The sequence below is a fragment of the Ambystoma mexicanum genome, chromosome 8 (assembly GCF_040938575.1).
Source record: "Ambystoma mexicanum isolate Mex_15411 chromosome 8, UKY_AmexF1_1, whole genome shotgun sequence".
NCBI classification, from domain to species: domain Eukaryota; kingdom Metazoa; phylum Chordata; class Amphibia; order Caudata; family Ambystomatidae; genus Ambystoma; species Ambystoma mexicanum.
Window position 1 is genome coordinate 726749462 of NC_090929.1, and position 22595 is coordinate 726772056.

Genomic DNA, 22595 nt, shown 5'->3' on the forward strand with positions numbered 1-22595 from the left:
GACACCGCTCGCAAGAGTGGTCGGCACGAGTCACGGGAGCGGTCCCGTTCGGACAAGGAAGCTCGTTCTCGCCGTACCCGTTCCAGGTCCCGGTCCTCGACGCGTTCGAGACCGTGTGCTCCTGTGAAGTCTTCGAGGGCGTCGACAGGCTTTCTCGAGGCTCCGGCTTCGAGGGCCTCGTCGAAGCCGTCGACGATCAGGTCGTCGAGGGACACGCTCGGGGCTCCGGCTTCGAGGGCTGTGTCGACGCCGCCGATACTGGAGGCGCTGCTTCTGACGTCGACGCCGATTTCCTCAACGTCGACGCCGATTTCCTCGACGTCGACGCCGATCCTCTCGGCGCCGTTGCCGGTTTTCTCGGCGTCGGCGCCGATTCGCTCGACGCCATCGACGCCTTTCGTGTCGGAGGTGCCCCGTGTCACGGGTGTACCCCCTAGGAAGGCTCTGGTTAAGAGCAAGCACTCTCGGGTGCCTTTTCGCCACCTGGAATATATTTCGGAGGCGGATGAGGATTCTGATGGCCTGGTTCCTAGTCAGGTGCCAGATGAAATTGTCTCGGGCCATAGTCAGTTTGACGATTTGAGGCAGTCACTGCATGATGCCAGTGGACTGGACACCTCTCCGGAGGTGGAATTTTGTAGGCCTGAGCCTGGCTCCCATGCCGATTCCTCGTACCGGCGCCTTATGGCTAGGGTGTCTGAGTATCTGGGATGGTCTGCTCCCCCAGGGGAGTTTGTGCAGGATGATCTGACGGACATCCTTGATGTTGGTCCCCCAACTGACCCGGTACTGCCGTTCCATATGGCTTTACAGAGAAGGGTGGCGGCGGCTTGGACTGCTCCGGAGAGTCTCCCGGCGGTGGGCAGATCCTTGTCGCGTAAATACCGTCCAGCCAGTAGCGACCCCTGCTACTTGACCAGGCACCCCACTCCGGAAAGTTTGGTGGTGCAGGCGGCCACGGCCCCGGCAAAGCAGGCGTCGTACCCTACCATCCCTCCTGATAGGGACGACAAACGTTTTGATGGCTGGGCGAAGAAAGTGTTTTCTTCTGGTGGTATGGCGCTTCAGGCGGCCAACTCCATTTGTGCCTTGTCACGTTTCACGCACACTCTGTGGAACTGTGTTGCGTTAGCGGCTGAACATATTCCCGAAGGGGTTGACCGGGATGGTTTCCTTGCTATGGTCCAGGATGGTAAGGATGCCATGTGAGAGTCCGTTCAGTCCGGTCTGGACTTGGCTGAATGCGTCAGTAGGTCCATGGCGGCGAGCACCGTGATACGCAGGTTTGCGTGGTTGCGGAAGTTGGGGTTTGCTCCTGATGTGCAGTCCCGGCTCCTCAACATGCCCTTTGATGGTGAACACCTTTTTGGCAGCAAGGCTGACGAGAGCCTTGAGAGGTTGCAGACCTCAAAAGCTGCAGCGAAATCGTTGGGCGCTGCAGTTCGCCAACCTCCGCCTTTTCGTCCTAGGGGACAGCAGTGGAGGGGTGGTTCCTTTCGCTATTACTCTTCCTTCAGTAAAGCGAGAGGAGCTGGCAGTCAAAGAGGCCAACGCAGGGGTACCAGAGGTGGACGACTGGGTACCCGTGGTGCCAAGGCCGCTCGGGCAGTTGCCTCTTTGCCCTCAGGTAACGCCGCAGCCGCTCCCATTCAGTCGTGAGGCCATGTCCCATGGTTCGCCGGTTGGGGGAAGGCTGGCGCAGCATCTTGTAGAGTGGCAAGCCATTACTTCAGATGTGTGGGTTCTGGAGATCATAACCCACGGCTACTGTCTTCCCTTTCGGCACAGGCCTCGCGACAATCCACCGGGGAACCTCTCTTTGCAGATTCCGGATCCGCTCCTTGCGCAGGAAATTCAAGCCCTGCTGGAGAAAGGCGCCATAGAACTGGTGCCTGTAGCGGAGAGGAACAAGGGTTGGTATTCCCCTTATTTTTTGGTTTCGAAGAAAGACGGGGGATTGAGACCCATCATGGACTTGCGCGATTTGAACAAATTCCTCAGGAAGGACAAGTTCAAGATGGTTACTCTCTCTCAAGTCCTCCAGGCCCTTCAGCTTCAGGACTGGTTGGTGTCACTCGACCTCAAGGATGCTTACTTCCATGTGCCGATCCATCCCAAGCACAAGAAGTACCTGAGGTTCGCGGTTGGCGACTCGCACTTTCAGTTTCGGGTCCTGCCGTTCGGATTGACCTCCGCCCCGAGGGTTTTCACCAAGCTCATGGTGGTGGTGGCAGCGCATCTCAGGCAAGGGGGGATTCACGTCTACCCCTACCTGGACGATTGGTTGATCAGGGGGAGCTCTCCCGAGCTAGTCCTGGATCATCTATCGGTCACCTGTCGCTCCCTTCACAGGCTGGGCTTCTCCCTCAATTTAAAGAAGTCCCATTTGACGCCAACGCAGCGGCTCCAGTACATCGGAGCAGTGCTCGACACTTCCCTGGGGCAGTGTTTTCCTCCCCAGGTGAGGGCTCTTCACATTCAGCTGATGGTGCACAAGTTTCAGCATGCCCAGACGCTCCCAGCGTTCGAGTTCTTGAGGTTGCTCGGCCTCATGGCATCCTGCATTCTTCTGGTGCCAGAGGCTCGCCTGCGGATGAGATCTTTGCAGTGGGCACTCAAGACGCAATGGTCACAGTCCTCCGGCAGGATGTCGGACTCGATTCAGGTGCCGTCCTCGGTCGCCCGGGACCTTCTTTGGTGGGCCGTCGAAGGCAACTTGATGAAGGGGGCTCCATTTTGGCTTCCCTGGCCGGAGGTGACGATCGTGACGGATGCATCCCTCACGGGATGGGGAGCTCATGCCAACGGGCTGACAGTCAGCGGTCGTTGGTCTCCGTCGGAGTCCAGACTCCATATCAATCTGTTGGAGCTGAGGGCCGTCAGGCTAGCCCTGAAGGCTTTTCTGCCGTCTGTGCGAGGGAAGAATGTCCTGATCCTGACGGACAACACAGTGGCCATGCACTACCTCAACAAAAAGGGGGGGGGGGCAGGGTCACTTCCTCTGTGCAGAGAGGCGATGCAGCTCGAGTTCTGGGCCATCCAGCAGGAAGTTTCGATCTCGGCAGTTCATCTGGCCGGTGCCGAAAACGTGACGGCGGACGCTCTGAGCAGGCAGAGTGCGATCTCTCACGAGTGGGAGTTGGCTCAGGAGATTCTCCTGGAGATCTTCGCCCTTTGGGGGACCCCTCAAGTGGATCTCTTCGCCTCCAGTGTCAACCGGAAGTGCGAAAGGTTTTGCTCGCGGGAATTTCCTCCAGAAGGAGCCTTAGGAGACGCGTTCGTGGTGGAGTGGTCATTCCCGCTGCTGTACGCGTTTCCTCCAGTCCCCGTCATCCCGCAAGTGCTGCAGGGGTTGCGGAAGTTCGGTTCCTGGATGATCCTCATTGCCCCGGCGTGGGCTCGGAGGACGTGGTACCCGGACCTTCTCGACTTATCCATCTGCCCTCCACGTCGTCTTCCCTACCGAGACGATCTGCTCTCACGGGAGGGGGGTCAGGTTCTCCATCCAGAGGTCAGATCCCTCAACCTTCACGCTTGGTTTCTGAAAGGTTGAGGTATAAGGATTGGGACCTCCCTGAGGACGTGATGGAGGTGTTGCTTTCGGCCCGAAGGCCGGCAACAAAGTCTCTGTACCGTTGCCGTTGGCGTAAGTTCTGCGACTGGTGCAGAGTTCGGAATGTGGATCCTTTTGCATGTGACATCCCCATGGTTCTGTCCTTTTTGCTTTCTTTGGCCCACAGGGGCTTGCAAGTGGGTACCATTAAAGGTTACCTGGCGGCGCTGTCCATCTTTAAGCGCTCGTCTGATGAGTGTTCTTACTTTAAGATCCCTTTAATTTCACAGTTTCTGAAAGGGCTCACTAATGTGTTCCCTCCGTCACCTTTCCTGGTGCCTGGTTGGGATTTAAACCTTGTTCTTAGGTTTCTTATGGGTGCTCCGTTTGAGCCTTTACATTCTTGCCCTTTGAGGCTGTTGACTCTGAAAACTGTGTTTTTAGTTGCGGTTACTTCCGCTCGCAGAGTGAGTGAGTTACAGGCACTTTCAGTTAAGCCACCCTTCACTGTTTTCCTCAAGGACAGGGTTGTCCTTCGTGTTCGTCCTTCTTTTCTTCCGAAGGTGGTGACGGAATTTCATTTGGCCCAGAAGGTTGTTCTTCCGGCATTCTATCCTCCTCCGCATCCTGGTAAGGAAGAGGAGAGGCTCCATAGGCTTGATCCTAGGAGAGCTTTAAGCTTTTATGTTTCACGCATGTCCCGGGTCAGAGTGGACGATCAACTCTTTATTGGTTACGCTGGTAAGCGTTTGGGGCAAGCTGTGACGAAACAGACTTTGTCCCGCTGGATTGTTTTGGCCATCTCGGAGTGTTACCGCTTGGCGGGTAAGGTCCCACCGGCTGGCTTGCGGGCCCATTCTACCAGGGGTGTGGCTGCATCTACTGCGCTGCAGAGGGGTGTTCCTATTCGCAACATCTGTGATGCAGCCACCTGGGCTTCAGTACATACATTTGTACGGCATTATTCCCTCGATTCCATCAGAGGGCAGGATCTGGCCTTTGGCAAGGCGGTCCTTTGCTCTGCTATTTGATTGGCTATTCTAAATTTTGTTTATAAATTCTTTCCCTCCTCCTTGCTCTGGTACTGCTTTGGGAGTCTGTCATAGATATGGAATACGTCGGAGGACCCAATCCCCTCGAAGAACAAGTTACTTTCTTACCTGGTAACGTTCTTTCGATGGGATGGTCCGACGACGTATTCCATATCGCTCCCGCCCTGCCTTCCCCGCTGCAGAATTTCTTTTGCGATTGCAGCTTACGTTCCGCAAGGCTTTGTGTCTGACTGGCAGTTGACTTATGTCACACGTTCTGGGGGAAAAAACTACAACTGAGGCTACAGGCGTCGTGCGTCCTACTTATCACATCGGATGACGTCGGACGTCGGAGGAGGTCCTCGACGTCGGCGCATCGACGTCATCGACGCAGGACGCAGACGCCGGAAAAGTTTCCGAAGCAGCACAGCTGTGGTGATTACCTGTCATAGATATGGAATACGTCGTCGGACCATCCCATCGAAAGAACGTTACCAGGTAAGAAAGTAACTTGTTCTTCCCACAGCAACACGTTTTTATGATTGCCAGAGATGATGGAGTGTTGTGCGTGCAGTCCAAATTACATCAATAATGTACATACCTATAATTGCAATTTGATTCAACAAGCATGCAACTTTTTTGGCAAAGTGTTGCAAATGTCTATTAAGAAAGAAATGAACTCTAAGCAACGTAATATCTTTAATTGCATTTTAAAGGGGGTTACGTCTTTAACGCTTTGGTTTTTGGTTTTATCAGTCTTCTTTAATGTGCTTATATTTTGCAGTGCGTAGTGTATATATGCCAAAAAATTATCTCTGCACCATGGGTTTGTAGTTCGAATTAACTAAATATCAACCTAACCAGGTGTAATGGCATTAGAACAAGCTGCTGGTGTAAATGCATGTTTAATTATGTTTTATCCAATTATTGATTATCTTTCATTTTAGGGAAGAAGAGTTGTACGAAAGGAACCTTGCCTTCTCCTTTGACAGATTAACCATGGGTCGCCCTCCAATATCTCCATTTTTCTGCATGAAAAATGCTTTGCTTGGATATCTATTTGATGATGTTTGGAGAGAAGTAGTGAGCAACATGGGAGACCTCATTCTGAAGTATTGGCAAGAATGTATGTCAGGTATAGAGTTCTTCTATATTGTGTGACTACACCTACAATGTAATCAACCCTCTTTATCTATTGATCTTAAAAAAGAGTGTAAGGAGCATCATGTTTGCAATCCAAACCTTATAAATGACAAGACATGTGTTATTATGTTTAGCTAGGGAACCATATGACCTTCCCCTCATACACTGTTGTGACCCTCAAACATTGCCATTGCACATGCCATCAAAATTACATCATAAATGACAGCATATATTCTCCAGCATGGGGTCTGGCATGGATTCACATGCTCATGAATATTCCCCGTCAGGCCGGGAATCCTCGGTATAGAAAAAAATCAGTATCAGTTTCGTTTCTGATCTGTCTTTCTTAGTAACCAATCACTGGTCTCTGGGTCATACTGCCCCCAGCCAATGACTGCCCTCTCCCTAAGCCCTGCCTCCGGCAGCCATCCTCAGATTTTTAGCTCACGTTCAAGTGTTGGGAGTCCTCGTGCTGTAGCTCTCGAGCTTTTGCTGCGTTTTCGCGCTTTTTCAGGAGATTTTTCTCATTTTTCGGTTAAATAGAGCCTCAAGCTCCACCGTTCTACATCCGATCAACGGGGATCCGTTTCGGAGTTTTCTACGCCTCTCCAGGGTGAAGATTTCGTCGAGTTACGCTTTTGGAGGATTCCAGAAGTTCAGAGGCCTACCCCGGACATGGCCCAGGAGAAAGGAAGCTCGACGCCCGGGAAGCTGTTCAGGACCTGCCCTGGATGCCAGCTTCAGAATGTTTTCAAGGAGGACGAGCATTCGTTATGCCTCTACTGTCTCCATGAGGACAAGACGCACAAGGAGAAGGACTGTGCGTTTTGTGGGAACATGTCGGAGCGGACCATGAAGGATCGCCACCTCTGTCTCGCCAACTGGCTGGAAGGGAAGAGCCCGTCAGGCGAGAAGAAGAAAAAGAAGTCCGAGCGGTCTTCTAAGCCCTGTGAGGGCGCCCTGGCGACGGGGGCCCAACAAAAGGCTAAGCACCGCAAGTCCGCCGGCACCGGGAGCGCCGAACGGTCGGGCTCCTTGGCTGCCAGGCAGGGCGCATCCTCCCCGGCGCCATCAACCACGAGCCAACGTTCTGGCTTGGGTAAGAGGAAGTCCGAGAACCCGGCAAAGCTTCTGGAGAGGCCCCGGTCGATCTCAAAGATTCCGGCAGAGGGGGAGCAAGGCTCGGACCCTCCCCCCAAGGTGAAGGCCCCAGGCGTCCAGAAGGTGACGATGGCCTTATTAATTCACCCTGCTAAGACCTCGATTGAGGATGTCGCCGCGGCCCTGGCTCAGCCTGTGGAGGCTACACCAGTGGAGGCGCCCTCAGGACCCAGAGTCTCCCTGCCACCGCGGAGGGAGTCTTCTTTCAGGCCCATTGAGAAGACCCCCACAAAGTCCTCGTTGGAAAAGGTGGGGGAGGGGCTGGTGGCCATCATGGATACAGACACGACCTCTGAAGAAGAGCTCATCGAAGTCGTAGAAGAGGCCCAGCCCATCGGGAGGGATCCCGACAAGGGCGACGACGAGAGCGACCGTGTCGCCGACAAGGCTCCTCAAGAGCCCTCGCACCTGTTGTTTCCGGTGACGCAGGACACTTCGGCGGCCATTTTGTCAGCGATTCAGTCCTTATGCTCGGAGATGAGGACAAGGTTGCCCCTTCCCCCGACGGAGGTACCTGAGCCAGACCCGACGGGGAACCGGAGCCCAGACCTTCGTAGAGTCCACCGCATAAGAGGAGGACGACGCATCCTACGCCACCTCTCCCACCTCTGCGGCCTGCTCTGCCTTCCCCCCGGTCTACTACCCACGGGATGATACAGGCACGGACACGGCTACGACAGGTACAGATGACGACGGAGGCAACGACGGGACGTGTCCCCCGTCGCCCCCTGCTCGGGCGTCCCCGCCGGACGAGATTGGATCCTTTCATGCCATGATTTCCAGGGCATCCGAGCTTTTTCAGCTCTGCCCAGAAGAAAAGAAGAAGGGTTCCTTTACCAACGGCGCGAGACTAAAAGGAAGACGGTCCTCGCCGTACCGCTTCATGATGACATCTGGGATGAGGGGCTCGCCCTCCTCAAGAACCCTGCCACGGCGCTGGCAAAGAGGGACCGGTACGAGAAGAAGTACCGGGTCCCCGATGCTGCCCCCTTGTGCCTTCGGGCACAACCTACCCCGGATTCGGTCGTCTCGGCGGCGGCAAAGAAGAAAGCTGGGGGGGCATCGGCCTCGACATCAACTTCCCGGCCAGACGGCGAGGGCAGGAAGTTGGACACGATGGGACGACGGATCATCTCATCCGCAGGGACGACTATCAAGGCGGCCAACGCCCTGGCTATCGTAGCCCGCTACGACAGGGAGTTGTTGTTCAAAATCGCCCCTCTGTTGGACTTCCTTCCGGACGCCAAAAGGGCTGAGGCCCTTGAAATCCTACAGGAGGGGGAGATTGCTTCGGACCACGCCATCACGGTGGCATCGGACATCGCCGACACCGGTTTCCGTCAGTTGGGCAATGGCGTTTGCTTGAGACGACGAGGATGGCTCAAGGCCACGGATTTCCGCCAGGACGTACAAACCAAGGTTTTGGACATGCCCTTCGACGGGAACAACCTGTTTGGGAAGGCGGTTAATGAGTCCCTTCAGGCCATCAAGACAGACAAAGAGACTGCCCGGGCACTGGGAGTGCTCCAACAACGACGGCCTTCCTTTCGGAGCTCCGGAGGCAGACAAGGTGCCTCCAAGGGATCCGGCAGTGGCTCCTCCACTTACCGCCAAGCGGCAAGATCTTCGTCCCAGGAAGCCTACAGGGGACGCGGCAAGTCGGGTGGTGCCCGTCGTCGACAAGGTCAAGGAGGCAAGGCGGCCTCCAAACAAGATTGAACCGACCGTGGGGTCGGGCCCCCGCCGAAGCACCCCGGTGGGAGGCCGGCTGGCGAGATTCGTCAGCGTGTGGGAGTCCATCTCAACCGACCTTTGGGTGCAGGACGCCCTGGCCCAAGGGCACGCCCTTGAGTTTCAGAAGAAATGCTCCTCGCGTTCCACCCGTGGCCAGGAAGGAAAATCACGTCCCTCAACTACTGTTGGAAGTAAGGGCGATGCTCAAGAAGGGTGCCATCGAGCTCGTCCCAAAGAGGACTCGGGGCTCCGGAGTTTACTCAAGGTACTTCCTTGTAAAAAAGAAGACCGGAGGATGGCGCCCCATCCTGGACCTATGACGACTGAACAAGTACATCAAGGCACAGAAGTTCCGTTTGGGCTCCCTCCAGCATGTGCTGGGACAGCTGGAGTAGGGCGATTTCCTGTCGTCGTTGGACTTGGAGGATGCCTACTTCCACATCCCCATTCTAAAAAGACACCGAAAGTTCCTCAGGTTCGTGGTCCAAGGGTGGCACTACCAGTTCAAGGCCCTCCCGTTCGGATTGAAGTCGGCACCCCAGGTGTTCACCAAGTGCCTCGCACCGGTGGCGGCGCGGCTGTGCCTACAGGGGATCCACGTCTACCCCTACCTGGACGACTGGCTCATCCGGGCAAGGGAGCTCCCCGTGGAGCACACTGCGAAGACCGTCCAGCTGCTCACGGACCTGGGACTCTCCATCAACTTTCCAAAATCCCACCTGGTTCCGTCGCAAGTCGCCCTGTTTCTGGGAGCCAATCTCGACACAGTGGCGCGGCTGGCCTCGCCGTCGGAGGAAAGGACCAGGACCATTCTGGGCAAGGTGCAGCGTCTGCTGGCCACGGACATGGCCAGGGTAAGATCTATCAAGTCCCTCCTCGGGATGATGTCCTCCTGCATTTATCTGGTGCGCCTTTGCAGGCTTCGGATGAGACCCTTACAGGAGTTCCTCGACGCCCGCTGGATCCAGTCGACGGGCAGCTTCGAGGACAGGATCCCTCAACGAGAAGTTCCATCAGGCGATCCGCTGGTGGGGTACCCGCTCCCATCTGTCGGCTGGCACGGACTTCCAGACCCCAGCTCACCAGGTGACGGTGACGACAGACGCCTCCCTGGAAGGTTGGGGAGCACACTCCGGAGATCTTCACGCGAGAGGCTTTTGGCTCCCGGAGGAGAAGTCTCTCCACATGAACATCTTGGAGCTCTGCGCGGTGTTCTGGGCCCTCAGGTCTTTTCTTCCGTCCCTCAAGGGCAAGGTGGTGAGGATCTTCACCGACAACACCACCACGATGTTCTACATCCGGAAGCAGGGCAGAACCAGGTCCCCGGCCCTATCCAAGGAAGCCCAAGATCTGTGGCATTGGGCCGTCGCCCAAGGGATGTTTCTGGTGCCTCTTCATCTGGCAGGAATAAAAAACACGATCGCCGACTCACTCAGCAGGGAGCTACGCTCGTGCCACGAGTGGGAACTACGCCAGGATCAAGTGGATCGACTCTTCCGACGATGGGGCGAACCCCAAATCGATCTCTTCGCGACGGCGATGAATTCCAAGTGCCGGAAGTTCGCCAGCAGGTTCCCCCAGCCTAGGAGCATGGGCGATGCTTTCTCGTTCCCCTGGGACGGCCTATTTCTTTATGCGTTCCCTCCGCTGCCGTTGCTGCTCCGGTTCATCAACCAGCTCAAGAGGTCCCGGTGCAGGATGATCCTCGTCGCACCGGCGTGGCGAGACAGTTCTGGTTCCCAGACCTTCTGGACTTGTCAACGTCCCCACCAGTCAAGCTGCCGACGGACGCAGACCTTCTCTCCAGAGAAGGAGGCGCCATTCTTCACCACAACCCGGAGTCGCTGAACTTGCAGGCCTGGCTCCTGCAGCACTAGAGTTTGGAGGGTATGACATCCCGGCCGACGGCAGAGAGGTTCTTGCAAAGGCCAGGGCGTCCTCAACTCTCAAGTGCTACGGACTTAAATGGAAGAGGTTCTCTGTCTGGTGCCGTGCACAGAAGATTAACCCTCTGCGGATTATGGCCCCTCAAGTACTGCCGTACCTACTGTCGCTGGCCAAAGCTGGACTGGCTCACGCCTCCATCAAAATACATCTGGCTGCAATCTCCCGATATACCAGGACGGCGGGACGGGCGTCCTTGTGGTCTCATCGCCTGGTGAAAGAATTCATGAAGGGACTATTCCCATCATTCCTGCCGGTGAAGGCTCCTGCCCCGGCGTGGGTGCTTAATGTGGTGCTGACCAAGCTCATGGGGGCCCCATTCGAGCCTATGCATTCGGCGCCTTTGAAGTTCCTTTCATGGAAGACCGCTTTCCTCGTGGCCATCACCTCCGCACGACGAGTGGGAGAGATCCAGGCCCTATCTTGCAAGCCTCCATACTTGACTTTTCATGACACGAGGGTGGTGCTGAGGACACACCCATCCTTTATGCCCAAGGTGCCGTCGGACTTCCACCGCAACGAGCCCTTGGTGTTGCCAGTTTTCTTCCCGTCGCCTTCGTCGCCGGCCGAGAGGACTTTGCACTCGCTGGATGTAGCTAGAGCGCTGAAGTTCTACGTGGACCGCACAAAGAGTTTTCGGAAGACATCACAGCTGTTTGTGAACTTTGGGACTGTGAATCAAGGGAAGGCTCTCTCGAAGACTTCCATTTCCAGATGGCTCTCCGGCTGCATCATGCACTGTCACCGGTTGGCAAACCGACAGCTGCCCGGCCGTCCGAGAGCCCATTCGACCAGAGCGATCGCTGCTACCACGGCGTTCCTGTCTGGTGTGCCCCTGCTGGACATCTGCAGGGCTGCGACGTGGAGATCAACGCACACCTTCACAAGATTCTACTGCGTCGATCGGGACTCCAGGAAGGAGTCCAGGGTCGGCCAAGCAGTGCTGCGCAACCTGTTCGCCTAAGGTGAGCCTGGTGAGGAGGTAAGAGTTGCTTAATGTTGAGTTGTTGTATTGCTTAATGTTGAGCTTGTTGCCACCTCCCGTGGTTGTGCATGTGTGTACTGCTATGTATTCTCTTATTCATGAGCATGTGAATCCATGCCAGACCCCATGCTGGAGAAGGAACAAGTTACTTACCTGTAACTGTTGTTCTCCAGCATGGGTCTGGCATGGATTCACATGCGAACCCTCCCGCCTACCCCTCTGCGGCTCTTCACTTGGTCATACTGCCACTTTACGTGCTACCAAATCTGAGGATGGCTGCCGGAGGCGGGGCTTAGGGAGAGGGCAGTCATTGGCTGGGCGCAGTATGACCCAGAGACCAGTGATTGGTTACTACTAAGAAAGACAGATCAGAAACGAAACTGATAATGATTTTTTTCTATACCGAAGATTCCCGGCCTGACGACGGGGAATATTCATGAGCATGTGAATCCATGCCAGACCCATGCTGGAGAACAACAGTTACAGGTAAGTAACTTGTTCCTTACATTGCCAGCATTGCAGTACATGGCAGGCTATGGGAGTTTCTTATACATCTCAGCCAATCATAACTCACTAATTTCAGAGGTTTTAATATCCCTTTAACTGATGTTATTTTCTGGGAATTTGTAAGGTTTCTCCATTAATTTTGGTATATGATCTTTGTAAAGAACCACAGTCTCATAAAGCTATTTCAGTGAATATACGTTGACCATGTCTGTGATGCAGTAGTATGTTTTGCAGATCTTACTTTCATCACACACACACACACACCATTCATATCCCACTCATGACCACCATCATGCATACTCACTAACACACAGTCTTGATGCTCACTCCACCTTGCACATCATTGAGTTTCTCATCCCTTCAGGATGGAGCATCCAACACCTTGTATACTCGGTGAATATTGCAGGAGCCTCCATAGTCATTCATAGTACCCTTGGGCATCCACCCTCCAAGAATGCTCTTATTTCACCTTCTCTCCTGCCACTTACTGGTCTGAAATAAAGACCGCCATCTTCAATCATCCCCACATTCAAGATGTCAGGGAAGATCACCAGTCAGCAATAATCTGATAGACGAACGGTTGGTAAGGGTCATTAATATTATATGATATATGATATGGCATTTATAACGTGCCGATACACAAGTGTTTCAAGGCGCGACAAGGCGAGTGAGGGGGAAATGGAGGGAAGACAGAAACAACGATGTTACTAGGAAAGGTGGCATTGAGATTGTGCAAATGCAGGGGAAGGGTAAAAGTGCGGGGGAGGGGGAGGGGCAGTGCAGTACATGGGATCGACAGTAAAAAATAAATCGAATAAATAAGCAATAAGTGAAAAATGCGGCGAGCTGGTGGCAAGTGCAGACATCAGGAGTCAGGTGCTGGTAGGGGACTGTAGGTACACAGTATACAGTCCCCAAGTGCGGGGTTTAACGGATGTGCCAAAATAAAGATGAGGTACCAGCAACTGAATGCAGTAGGGGACAGCCCCGCCGCCCCACTTAAACTAGGCAAAGAAATTTGTATGGAATGATTTAGTATTGTAAAAATGTGTGAACATAGAACTCATTGGGTTAAAAGACATTAGTATTTTAAATGGTGTTATGTTTATAAAGTCGAAAATGCTTTTATCATGGTTTAGTAAGTAGGCAAGGCACAGGATGCATATTATAAAAATTGAGTAGGAAAATTATTACGTTTTTTACTATACCCAGACAGGAAAGAACTCTACCATTGTGTAACCGACAATGCCTTTAACTGAGTAAAAAGAATGTTTTAAATGAAGAAGCCTTCTGCAGACAGTGGTAGCATGAGTCAGTCCTGGAGTTGAAACATTCAAGGCTGCAGTGCCCTACAGAAACCAGATAAGCATTCTGAAACCAGACAGTTAACAAGGCGATGTCTGAAATTTTAGCCAAGGAGTTCAGCTGCGTGACCATATTTGGGAAGTGTGGCCCGGAAAAATCCTAGGATGGGTGCCAGAATGTATTTCAATTTGAAGGTTTAAACGGATAAGAAATAATTGCCAGGTGCGCGAGTATAGTCAGCAGAGAGTTTTGCCTGGACATGTTTAGAAAAGGGAGGGGGTTTGACTCTTTTGCTCTGAAAAGTATAAAAGGAAGCTCCGTTTTCAGAAGGGAGCAGAGGATTATGTACTTGACAACCATGCTGGTTGTGCCAGTCTGGCATGAAATAAAACCTGATGAACCTGACTCTGCCTGCTGCTTGAAATGCTTTTGCTGAAATGCCAGAGGGTCCCAGAGAGCCCTAGAGAGCACCAGAGGGCCCCAAAACGTCCAGGAGAGCCTGGTAGAATGGAAGAGGTGAAGAAAAGCAAGATCGGGGTCTTAGCACCTCGAGAAAACATGGCGAGCCAACCCAGGACGGGTAGGATGAACAGACTGAACAGATTACTGAACAGATTACATCTCTTCAAGCGAAAAGAGCCTGGACAGTCAAGACCAAGGTGAGCCATACTGTTCTGCCCAAGATAAGAGTGGAGTAAAGGGGATAGAAAATAAGATGGGGATGGGGCAGACTGCAGCTGCCCTAGCCGATAGAAAAGAAGGGACAGGGGGAGGAGAACAGTATGGCAGAAGGGGACTATATATATTTTTGACAACTGTTCAGGGAAAAATATCAGAGTCCAGATTTGGGAAAAAGCCAAGAAATCCAGAAAATGAGCAAAAACTCTGAGGGTCTTGCAGGCCTGATAGCATGACAGAGGGCCTTGTCATCTGGGAATAGGGGGGGGAAATTAGTGGGGTACCCCCATGCAAAATGTTGGGGTACCCCCCAGAAAATTTTGGGGGGCCATTTTTAGTAATCATTAGGAGACCACTTTTAGAAAAGTGTTTTTTCAGTTAAAGTTTTAACAGCTTTTCAGAAACAACTGTAAAACATTCATGGGGAACCCCAGCAAAAGGTAACGGAGGGAGGTGGGATATGAACAAAAAAATATCAGAATAATAGTATAATATGTATGTATGTGTTTGTGTATGTGTGTATGTATATATATATATATATATATACATACACATATATATATAAAATATGGAAAAATATTGACTCGAGGTACCCGAGCAATAGAGGGAGATACCAGGAGGATACCTGAGAAGAGCGAGATACCAGGAAGATACCTGAGAAGAGGAGATACCGGGGAGGACACCCGATAGAGAGAGAGAGGATACGCCCATTTGCCTAGCGTTTAAAGACGGCTGGATAGAGTTTTGCACCCCGAGCCCAGTTAATGGGGTGACTAGGAGACCAAGAGAATTTAAAGATTCCTTAAAATGGGTGAACTCATGTTTTGTAAAGAAACGCACATATTTAGGGGCAGATGTTCTTGTAGCTGGCCGGAGTCTGTCTGATTTTGTCACGTCATGATGTGTTTTGTCTGATTTTATGTTATGTTTGTTTTGATTTCGTTTTATGTGTCATATTGTCTGTGTGCGCTGTAAAATATTAGAAAAATATAAAATTATATTTTCAAGCTAATCTAAAGAAATTGGCTTTCGGACAAATTTTGAAAAATGAAAAAAAATAATAAAAATGTAGATGATCAGATACTATGACTTAAGGCACACAAATTTCCTAGCACTATGTAAGGTAAATTATGAATCGCGTCCGAAACGATAAAATTCCGCGCTCAAATGACTGTTATAGTGATTTATAGAAGTGCTGTTGTTGCGCATTTAAGCGCGCTGGGGAAAGGAATGCACCATGCAGGTGGGCTTTTTAACTGTGTGCGGTTTAAAAAATTAACTGTGAGCCTGTGAGATGCGCAAGACAATTAGTTATTAGACAAGAAATGAGTGAATGATTTTCAAGGAAAAAGCAAAGCATGGTGAAAATGCTTGTCTAGGTTTCATTTGTGTTTCAATTCAGAAAAGTGTTGACAAGGATGTCTCGCTGAAGTGAAACAAGCTGTGTTCTTGTTGTAATGTTCTGTTTGGGGCTTGCGTGCCGTGGTTTAAAAGATAGTGGGGTTTTTTTCAGCTGAATATTTTAGTGGGACGGCTGATAAGCGCATGGCTCGGATTTGGTCATTGCATTCTGCATTTGTTTCATTATGACTCATAGTGGTCATTTTTAGTAGGGCGGTAAACTAGATACATTTTAAAATGTGTAGTAAAAAGACACATAAAAAAAGAACAAAGATGTCATGTCATGTTATTTGACAGTCATATAGTGCCTTACATATCAGTGGTATTACCTTAAAGCACTGATAGGTTGACACCCACTCGGAAGAGACAGCAGTGCATGATGCATGGGTGTATCAGCTAGGTGTACAGCTGGTGTAATTGTTAGATGAAGGCCATTAGTGATCTGGAAAATGCTCAAGCGAGTTGTGTTTTATACGTTGCATTTATTATGAAAATAAAGTGCATTACATACAAAATTAATTTGTTGCAGAGGACAAGTGAGCTTACATGTAGGCCCAGCAGTACGCAAACAGGATACACAGGCACCTGGGAATAAAAGGTGTCAACCTAAAAATATGAAATATTTTTTGCAAAACAGAAACATGAATGTATTTTCACAGTAGGACAGCCCCAGAGGATGGCCAGATGTGTTATGGCAGGAAAGAACGATTTTTGGTCTAATGGTAGACATTGGAACTGTGTATCCATGGAGCAAAGACGGCTTTTAAGATTACAGATGTGGAATTGGTAGCAGTCTTTGGGGAGAATGTGTTAGCTGTGGTGTAATTTCAATAAGCACTTTTCAGTGGTAGTTACTTAAATATAAAGGCACACATCAGCCCAGGAGCATTGTGGCGCAAAAACAAAGGATTCAGTGGTACAGATACAGGAATACATTGAACAAGAGAAGAATTAGCACATGGATGGCATTATCGTAGCCAGCTTAGCTATACATCACGATGAGATCACAAAGAGGCTTGGTTGAACATGAATGTTTTAGCATTTTGACGAAAGCAATGTAAGCTTCCTTCATTTTCTAGTGTGGTGGGAGGGCATTCCAGTTTTTAGGAGCCGGATGGCTAGAGCTGGGCCCCCCAGTTGTGGAGTTTTAAAGGCAGCCATATATATTGGATTGACCAGGAGGGTCTGATGGACTAACCAGAGTGATTCACTCGAAGTATGAAAGGGCGTGGACAAAAAGACATCTTTTGTGTGATGGCCATGAGTTTAAAAAAGGGATGCATTTGTTTACTGATAGCCAGTCAGCTTTTTTCCTGGTGTATGAGAGATTTCTGTATGTGAATATTCAGTATTGCCTAGAGGCATTATTCTGTGTGATATATATTATTATTGAGGAGTTGTCCATGAGTGCCCAGAGAAGGGGCATTGCAGTGATCCAATGTTAGTGCCTACTGTAGTTTTGGCAAGGAATGAGCAATTCCCAGTAGAAAGGAAAGGCTTTAATGCATGAAAAACCCTTTTTGAAACAGATCCCAACACTTTCACAAGAACACAACAAGAGAGGAAGGCAAGTAAAACCGTGAAGTTAGAGTTCAGAAGGCCGGATCCACTTTAAGGATCAGCACGAAATGTGTCCAAGGTCACACGGTTGAAGTGCACAAAAGTCTTGCAAAGGTTCAGAAAGAGTTGGACCAAAAGAAAGGGACCAGTTAGAGGGTCAAGGTCGGCCAGCCCAGTCCAGAAGGTTAAGGGGTTATTATTACCTTGTAGCAATCTTTAGAAAGGGAGGCCTGGCGGACACGGTACCTTATAGTGGTGAGAATACTCCAGCGGGGGCAGTTGTTCCTGGCAGCGGATGCAAGTCGGTGCTTCGTCCGGGGGAAGAGAGGATCTCGTTGGGGAGGAAGATAGGAGTCTGTTGCACTGCCAGGGAAGAAACCAGCCGCGGAGTTCTCGGGTAAAAGGAGTGATCCTTTTATTCGCGGTCCAGTGGTAAGTGGCTATCCGGTTGCCGGGGTGCTTGGCACGGGCAATTCGACCACAAGACATCCTGGGATGCGAGGAAAAGAAGGTAAACTGGTTGTGCCCACCAGTCAGGGGAAGAAGCCTCTCCCGCCAGGAGATCTTCTCTGTTGTCGGGAAGTGGTGAGTCGGTTCCGCAGGGCTCCACCGGTGGTGTCGTCGTGGCAGGTGGGCTCAGCTTCTCCCTCGTCGGATTCTCCGGTCCTGTGACAACTTCTGCAGTTCCAGTCCCCAAAGCCCTGCTTTTATGCAGCACACCCCCATTCACTCAGCCTAGCTGTCAATCAAACATGCTAAGTGGTGAGCCGGCCGGCTCACCAATTGGGCCAATCACACAAGAGTGCGACTTGAGTTACCAAGGTAACTCAGTCCAGGGTGCCTAAACCCCCTCCCACACCCCCTGTGGTACCCAGACAGAGTGGCACCACTTTTGGAGGCTTCTGTGGAGAAGCCCGCCAAAAAGTGGAACAAAGGGCTCGACTTGGGTTGGAGTCACAGAAGAGAACACAAACGCCATTTTAGAATCGAGTCCTGGCAAAAAATACCAACCGGCGAATTAACATTAAATAAATAAACCGGTGGTATGTTCGGGGCTATGAGAATTAAATAATTAAAGTTGGTAGCCTCAAACAATGGGAAAATCCCATAGGGAAATATCCGCGGTCGAATATGAAAAGTAGTATCCACTGCCACCAGCCAAAACTCGATCAGGGGGGACGGAGACGTGCCCCCTCGACTAACAGACCCCGGGTCAATCGAATTGCCCCGACCAGTACGTCCACAATATGATGGTTTGTACCGGTTTCTGTTAATAATTTGGGACTAGTAAAGCCAATGGTGACTTTACATGCCCTGGGAGACAGTAGTCAGTCCCAGAGTATGGAGTCTATGGTGGGGTGTCACTATGACACCCCTGTGTCACTGCACGGAGGGGCTGTGTAACACACATAGGAAAAACACATGAGACCCTATGGGGTAAAGGACCCCATAGCCCAAAAAACACTAACAGTCAAAGGAACACCATAAATCATGTCCAAGAGTGGGAGAAAAAGAGTCTCACTCTTGGCAGGAGGAAAAAAACAAACTCCAGAAATCCAGCAAAGCTGCTGGGGGACTCACTAGGTTAGGAAATTCAGCCTAAAGAGAGAATTCTCCCTAACATTCATAATGCCAAAAAAGGTTGATGTGATAGGGGAATGCAATTATTAGAAGAGGCAAACATTGTTATGTACGATAAGAAATGGAGGCACATAGTAAGAATTGGTGCCTTAGTCTCAAAAAACAGGGGTAGACTAGATTAAGTTAGGCAGGGACGGTGTGCAGCGAAACGCCGCTGCTTTGTCTCCATAGGATGAATGCAAAGCACAAGCAAAGGCCATGGTCCAACCAAGACAAGAAGAAAAAAAGAATGGCTGCTAAGGAGCAAGTATTTTCTGCTGAGCTGAGGAAGCACTTGCAGCTAACCAGGAAGCATGTGCAGCTAAGCTGAGCAAGGAACCAAGCCTAAACTAAGTATCCTGCAGGGTGATTGGAAAATAGTTGTTTATGTGCACCAACGAGTAGGGGAGAATGATCCAGAAACTATTTTTGATAGTAGAAAAGGAGGAAAGGGTTGAAGTTAGAAAGAAAACCTGACCCCTTGCCAGTACCCGAATGAAGAAGACATCTTTCTTTAATTGTTATTTTTATTTCCTTAGGGTTGCATGTGTCACCCTCAAGTGAAAAATGTGTCCCATGAAGGACAAAATATTATTTAAACCAAATTCGGGTTCTAGCTGGCTGACACAGAGTGAAAGATGGGGGTGGAATTTGTTTAGGAGGCAGGAATGATCCATAAAAAATGTTTAAATAAAAATGTCTTGTAAATTTTCTAGGAGGCAGGGGTGTTCAATAAGAGGGATGTCTTGTAGGAGTTCTAGCAGGTAGGGTATGAGAGCTGGAATGTGACATTCCCTATCAAACCATTAAGGAAATGGTTTGATAGGGAATGTGGCGAATAAAAGGCATTTTTTTTTACAAAAGAAACTCATTCAGTTTTATATTACAGGTATACGTCGAGGGACCTGTATGCCTCAGGAAATCTAACGTCGAACCATGTGAGGAAAGAGGGAGGTCGTAGAGAAACCAGTGGAAGCCCAACAAAAGATGAGTTGTCTGCAAAAGACTCCCCCAACCCTGTGTCCCCATGCTGAAACATCCCCTCTTTTGGACTCATTTAAAAAATGTATTGATTGAAAGAGAGACACTCGAGAAAAAGTGAACTCTGTGACAAAGGAAAAAAGACCATGGATTCCTGGTCTGAGCATCAAAGAACCTGGGAGACTGACTGTGAAAACAGCTCAAAAGACAGGACAAAGGTGACAGGACACAGACGGTCCACCGATGCCAAACTAAGATGAGTAAAGCGGAAGATACAGAAGAAGAAAACGTGTGGAACAAGAGGGGAAAGATACAGTTTGAAAACATTGTATACATATGCATGCGCAGAAGAAGATGATCAAGGAGAGATTGTATTTTGTTGGGGTGGGAGCATATGAAAAGACAATGGGCTAATGGGTTATCTCAAAGCTTGACCAACCTCTCGAGTCTCACAATGGCTGTGATATTATCTAAGGCATACAGTTAGTTTAAAATAAATTGAGAAAGGAAGGTGGGGCATAGAGAAGAAGCTTAGAGACACACACATGTTTTGTTTTAATAATAATATGTTAGTATTTGACAAATTGTAGAATTGTGATTGAATATTGTTTAGATAAGTATCAAGGATGATGGTCATGGATATAGTTGAAAGTAATTATTTTAGCAACCAAGAACTTTTAAGACGGGGGAGTGTAACGGATGTGCCAAAATGAAGATGAGGTACCAACAACTGAATGCCGTAAGGGGCAGCCCCCCCACTTAAAGCTAGGCAGAGAAATTTGTATGGAATGATTTAGTATTGTAAATGTGTGAAAATAAAACTCATAGGGTTAAAAGACATTAGTATTTTAAATGGTGTTATGTTTATAAAGTCGAAAATGCTTTTATCATGATTTAGTAAGTAGGCAAGGTACAGAATGCATATTATAAAAATTGAGTAGGAAAATGATTACGTTTTTTACTATACCCAGACAGGAAAGAACTCTAACATTGAGTAACTGACAATGCCTTTAACTCACAATGCCTTTAACTGAGTAAAAAGAATGTTTAAATGAAGAAGCCGTCTGCAGACAGTGGTAGCATGAGTCAGTCCTGGAGTTGAAACATTCAAGGCCGCAGTGCCCTACAGAAACCAGATAAGCATTCTGAAACTAGACAGTTAACAAGGCGATGTCTGAAATGTTAGCCAAGGAACGCAGCTGCGTGACCATATTTGGGAAGTGTGGCCGGGGAAAATCCTAGCATGCTTGCCAGAATGTATTTCAATTTGAAGGTTTAAACGGATAATAATTAATTGCCAGGTGCGTGAGTATAATCAGCAGAGAGTTTTGCCTGGACATGTTTAGAAAAGGGAAGGGGTTCAACTCTTTTGCTATGAAAAGTATAAAAGGAAGCTCCGTTTTCAGAAGGGAACAGGGGTTTGTGTACTTGACAACGATGCTGGTTGTCAGTCTGGCATGAAATAAAACCTGATGAACCTGACTCTGCCTCCTGCCTGCTGCTTGAAATGCTTTTGCTGAAATGCCAGAGGGTACCAGATGGTTCCAGAGAGCCCTAGAGAGCTCCAGAGGGCCCCAGAACGTCCAGTAGAGCCTGGTAAAATGAAGAAAAGCAAGATCCGGGTCTTAGCACCTCGAGAACAGGGGGTTGCCAGGGAGGCAGTGCAGGGTAGGAGACCTTGGCCCGAGGTCAGAGGGTGACCAGGTGATCTGTGCAGTATCAGCCAGGAGTTCAGCAGGGGAGAAGAGGAGAGAAAGCAGAAGCAAAGAGGAAGGTTTTGAGGTGCTTCTGGACCCGGAGATGGTTCTCCTCGAGTTTCAGGGAGGCTGTTCCAGAGGGAGGCCCAGCCGAAGAGAGAGATCTACCACCAGCTTGTTGCTTGGAGAAGCGACTGACCCTGAGGGAGTTGGAGGCGGATGAGCGAAGAGCTTAGATGAAGGTGCAGAGAATAGTTGGTCCCACAATTCTAATGGGTCGAAGCATCTTCGCAGACCTTCTAGGATGACCAGATGCAGAGGGGTCCAGCGGGACGACAGCAGGCTCAGGGTGCCAAACCTTCCAGCGGGTCACCAGCAGTTCCTCGACTCGGCTTTTTCAGTGAGAACTCTAGAGATCGGCATGGTATGGGTGTTTTTGGGGCCTTCTCTTATCCAGAATCTCCTTTGCACCAAAATGAAGAGGACCCAATGGGAGATATGCTCACATACAGGCATACCATACGTGCACCAATCATGGACTACGGTGGTCCCATGCATTCACAGCACTCCAGAATCTCTGGCACCCAGGATGTGTATTGCAACCAGACGTTCCAGCCTACATCCTAGGGGCACACACACAAGGCATGCAGAAGCCCGCAAAAGCTTGGTGCTTCGCGGGAAAATGCACACCCAAATGAGGACTGACTTGGGTCGGCTCGACCTGGGGAAGGTGAAGGGGCAACTTTGTGGTGTGGCCCTTTTGGAGCCAGGTCACCTAACCGTGCCAAACGCGGTAATCACGGTTTACCTGGCAAGAAAGGATTAAAAATATGTGAAATGATAAGCTGCATCCAGCCCTGTCCAAGGCACATCTGCCCTTCTAAAAAATCCTTCGAGAGTATCTAGGGCCTTTGGAAATGACTAGACCCAAGTGCACTGTACTGTAAGGTGCATTTGTTGCAGAAAAGTTGCAACATGGACAAGGAAGAAGGGAAACAAAGTCTCCCAGTACTGACTGTCTTCAGGGCATGTCAGTTTCCCCATAAAAATTGAGCGAAAAACCCAGAGGAGTGCAGAAAAAGGCTGGGCTCTTCTGGTAAAGTCAGACTATGGTGTTTAAATAAAGCAAAAAGTTGGGGGCACACAACTGGAGGGAAAATTACACATGAAATGGAAAACTTTCCTAACAGAGGGCCGCTTCCCTGCCATCTTTGAGCTTTCACTATCACAGCGGGTACGTGTTTATAATGTCTTAGATTCATGTTTCTCTCTCCAAGAAAGCGTTCTTTTTATCT

The 22595-nt window shown here is 50.1% G+C and overlaps 1 protein-coding gene across 4 annotated transcripts in view; it reads left to right on the plus strand.

The window, feature by feature from the left end:
- The window catches only part of FAM149B1 (family with sequence similarity 149 member B1), a 1843046-nt gene that overhangs the window by 943983 nt on the left and 876468 nt on the right, over positions 1 to 22595 (plus strand). For 3 of the 4 annotated variants that reach the window (XM_069610541.1, XM_069610539.1, XM_069610542.1), the window contains one exon: positions 5532 to 5719. In XM_069610541.1, coding sequence (XP_069466642.1) covers positions 5532 to 5719 — 188 coding nt within the window. The remainder of the gene's footprint in view (positions 1 to 5531; positions 5720 to 22595) is intronic. The other variant, XM_069610540.1, reaches the window with a different exon arrangement.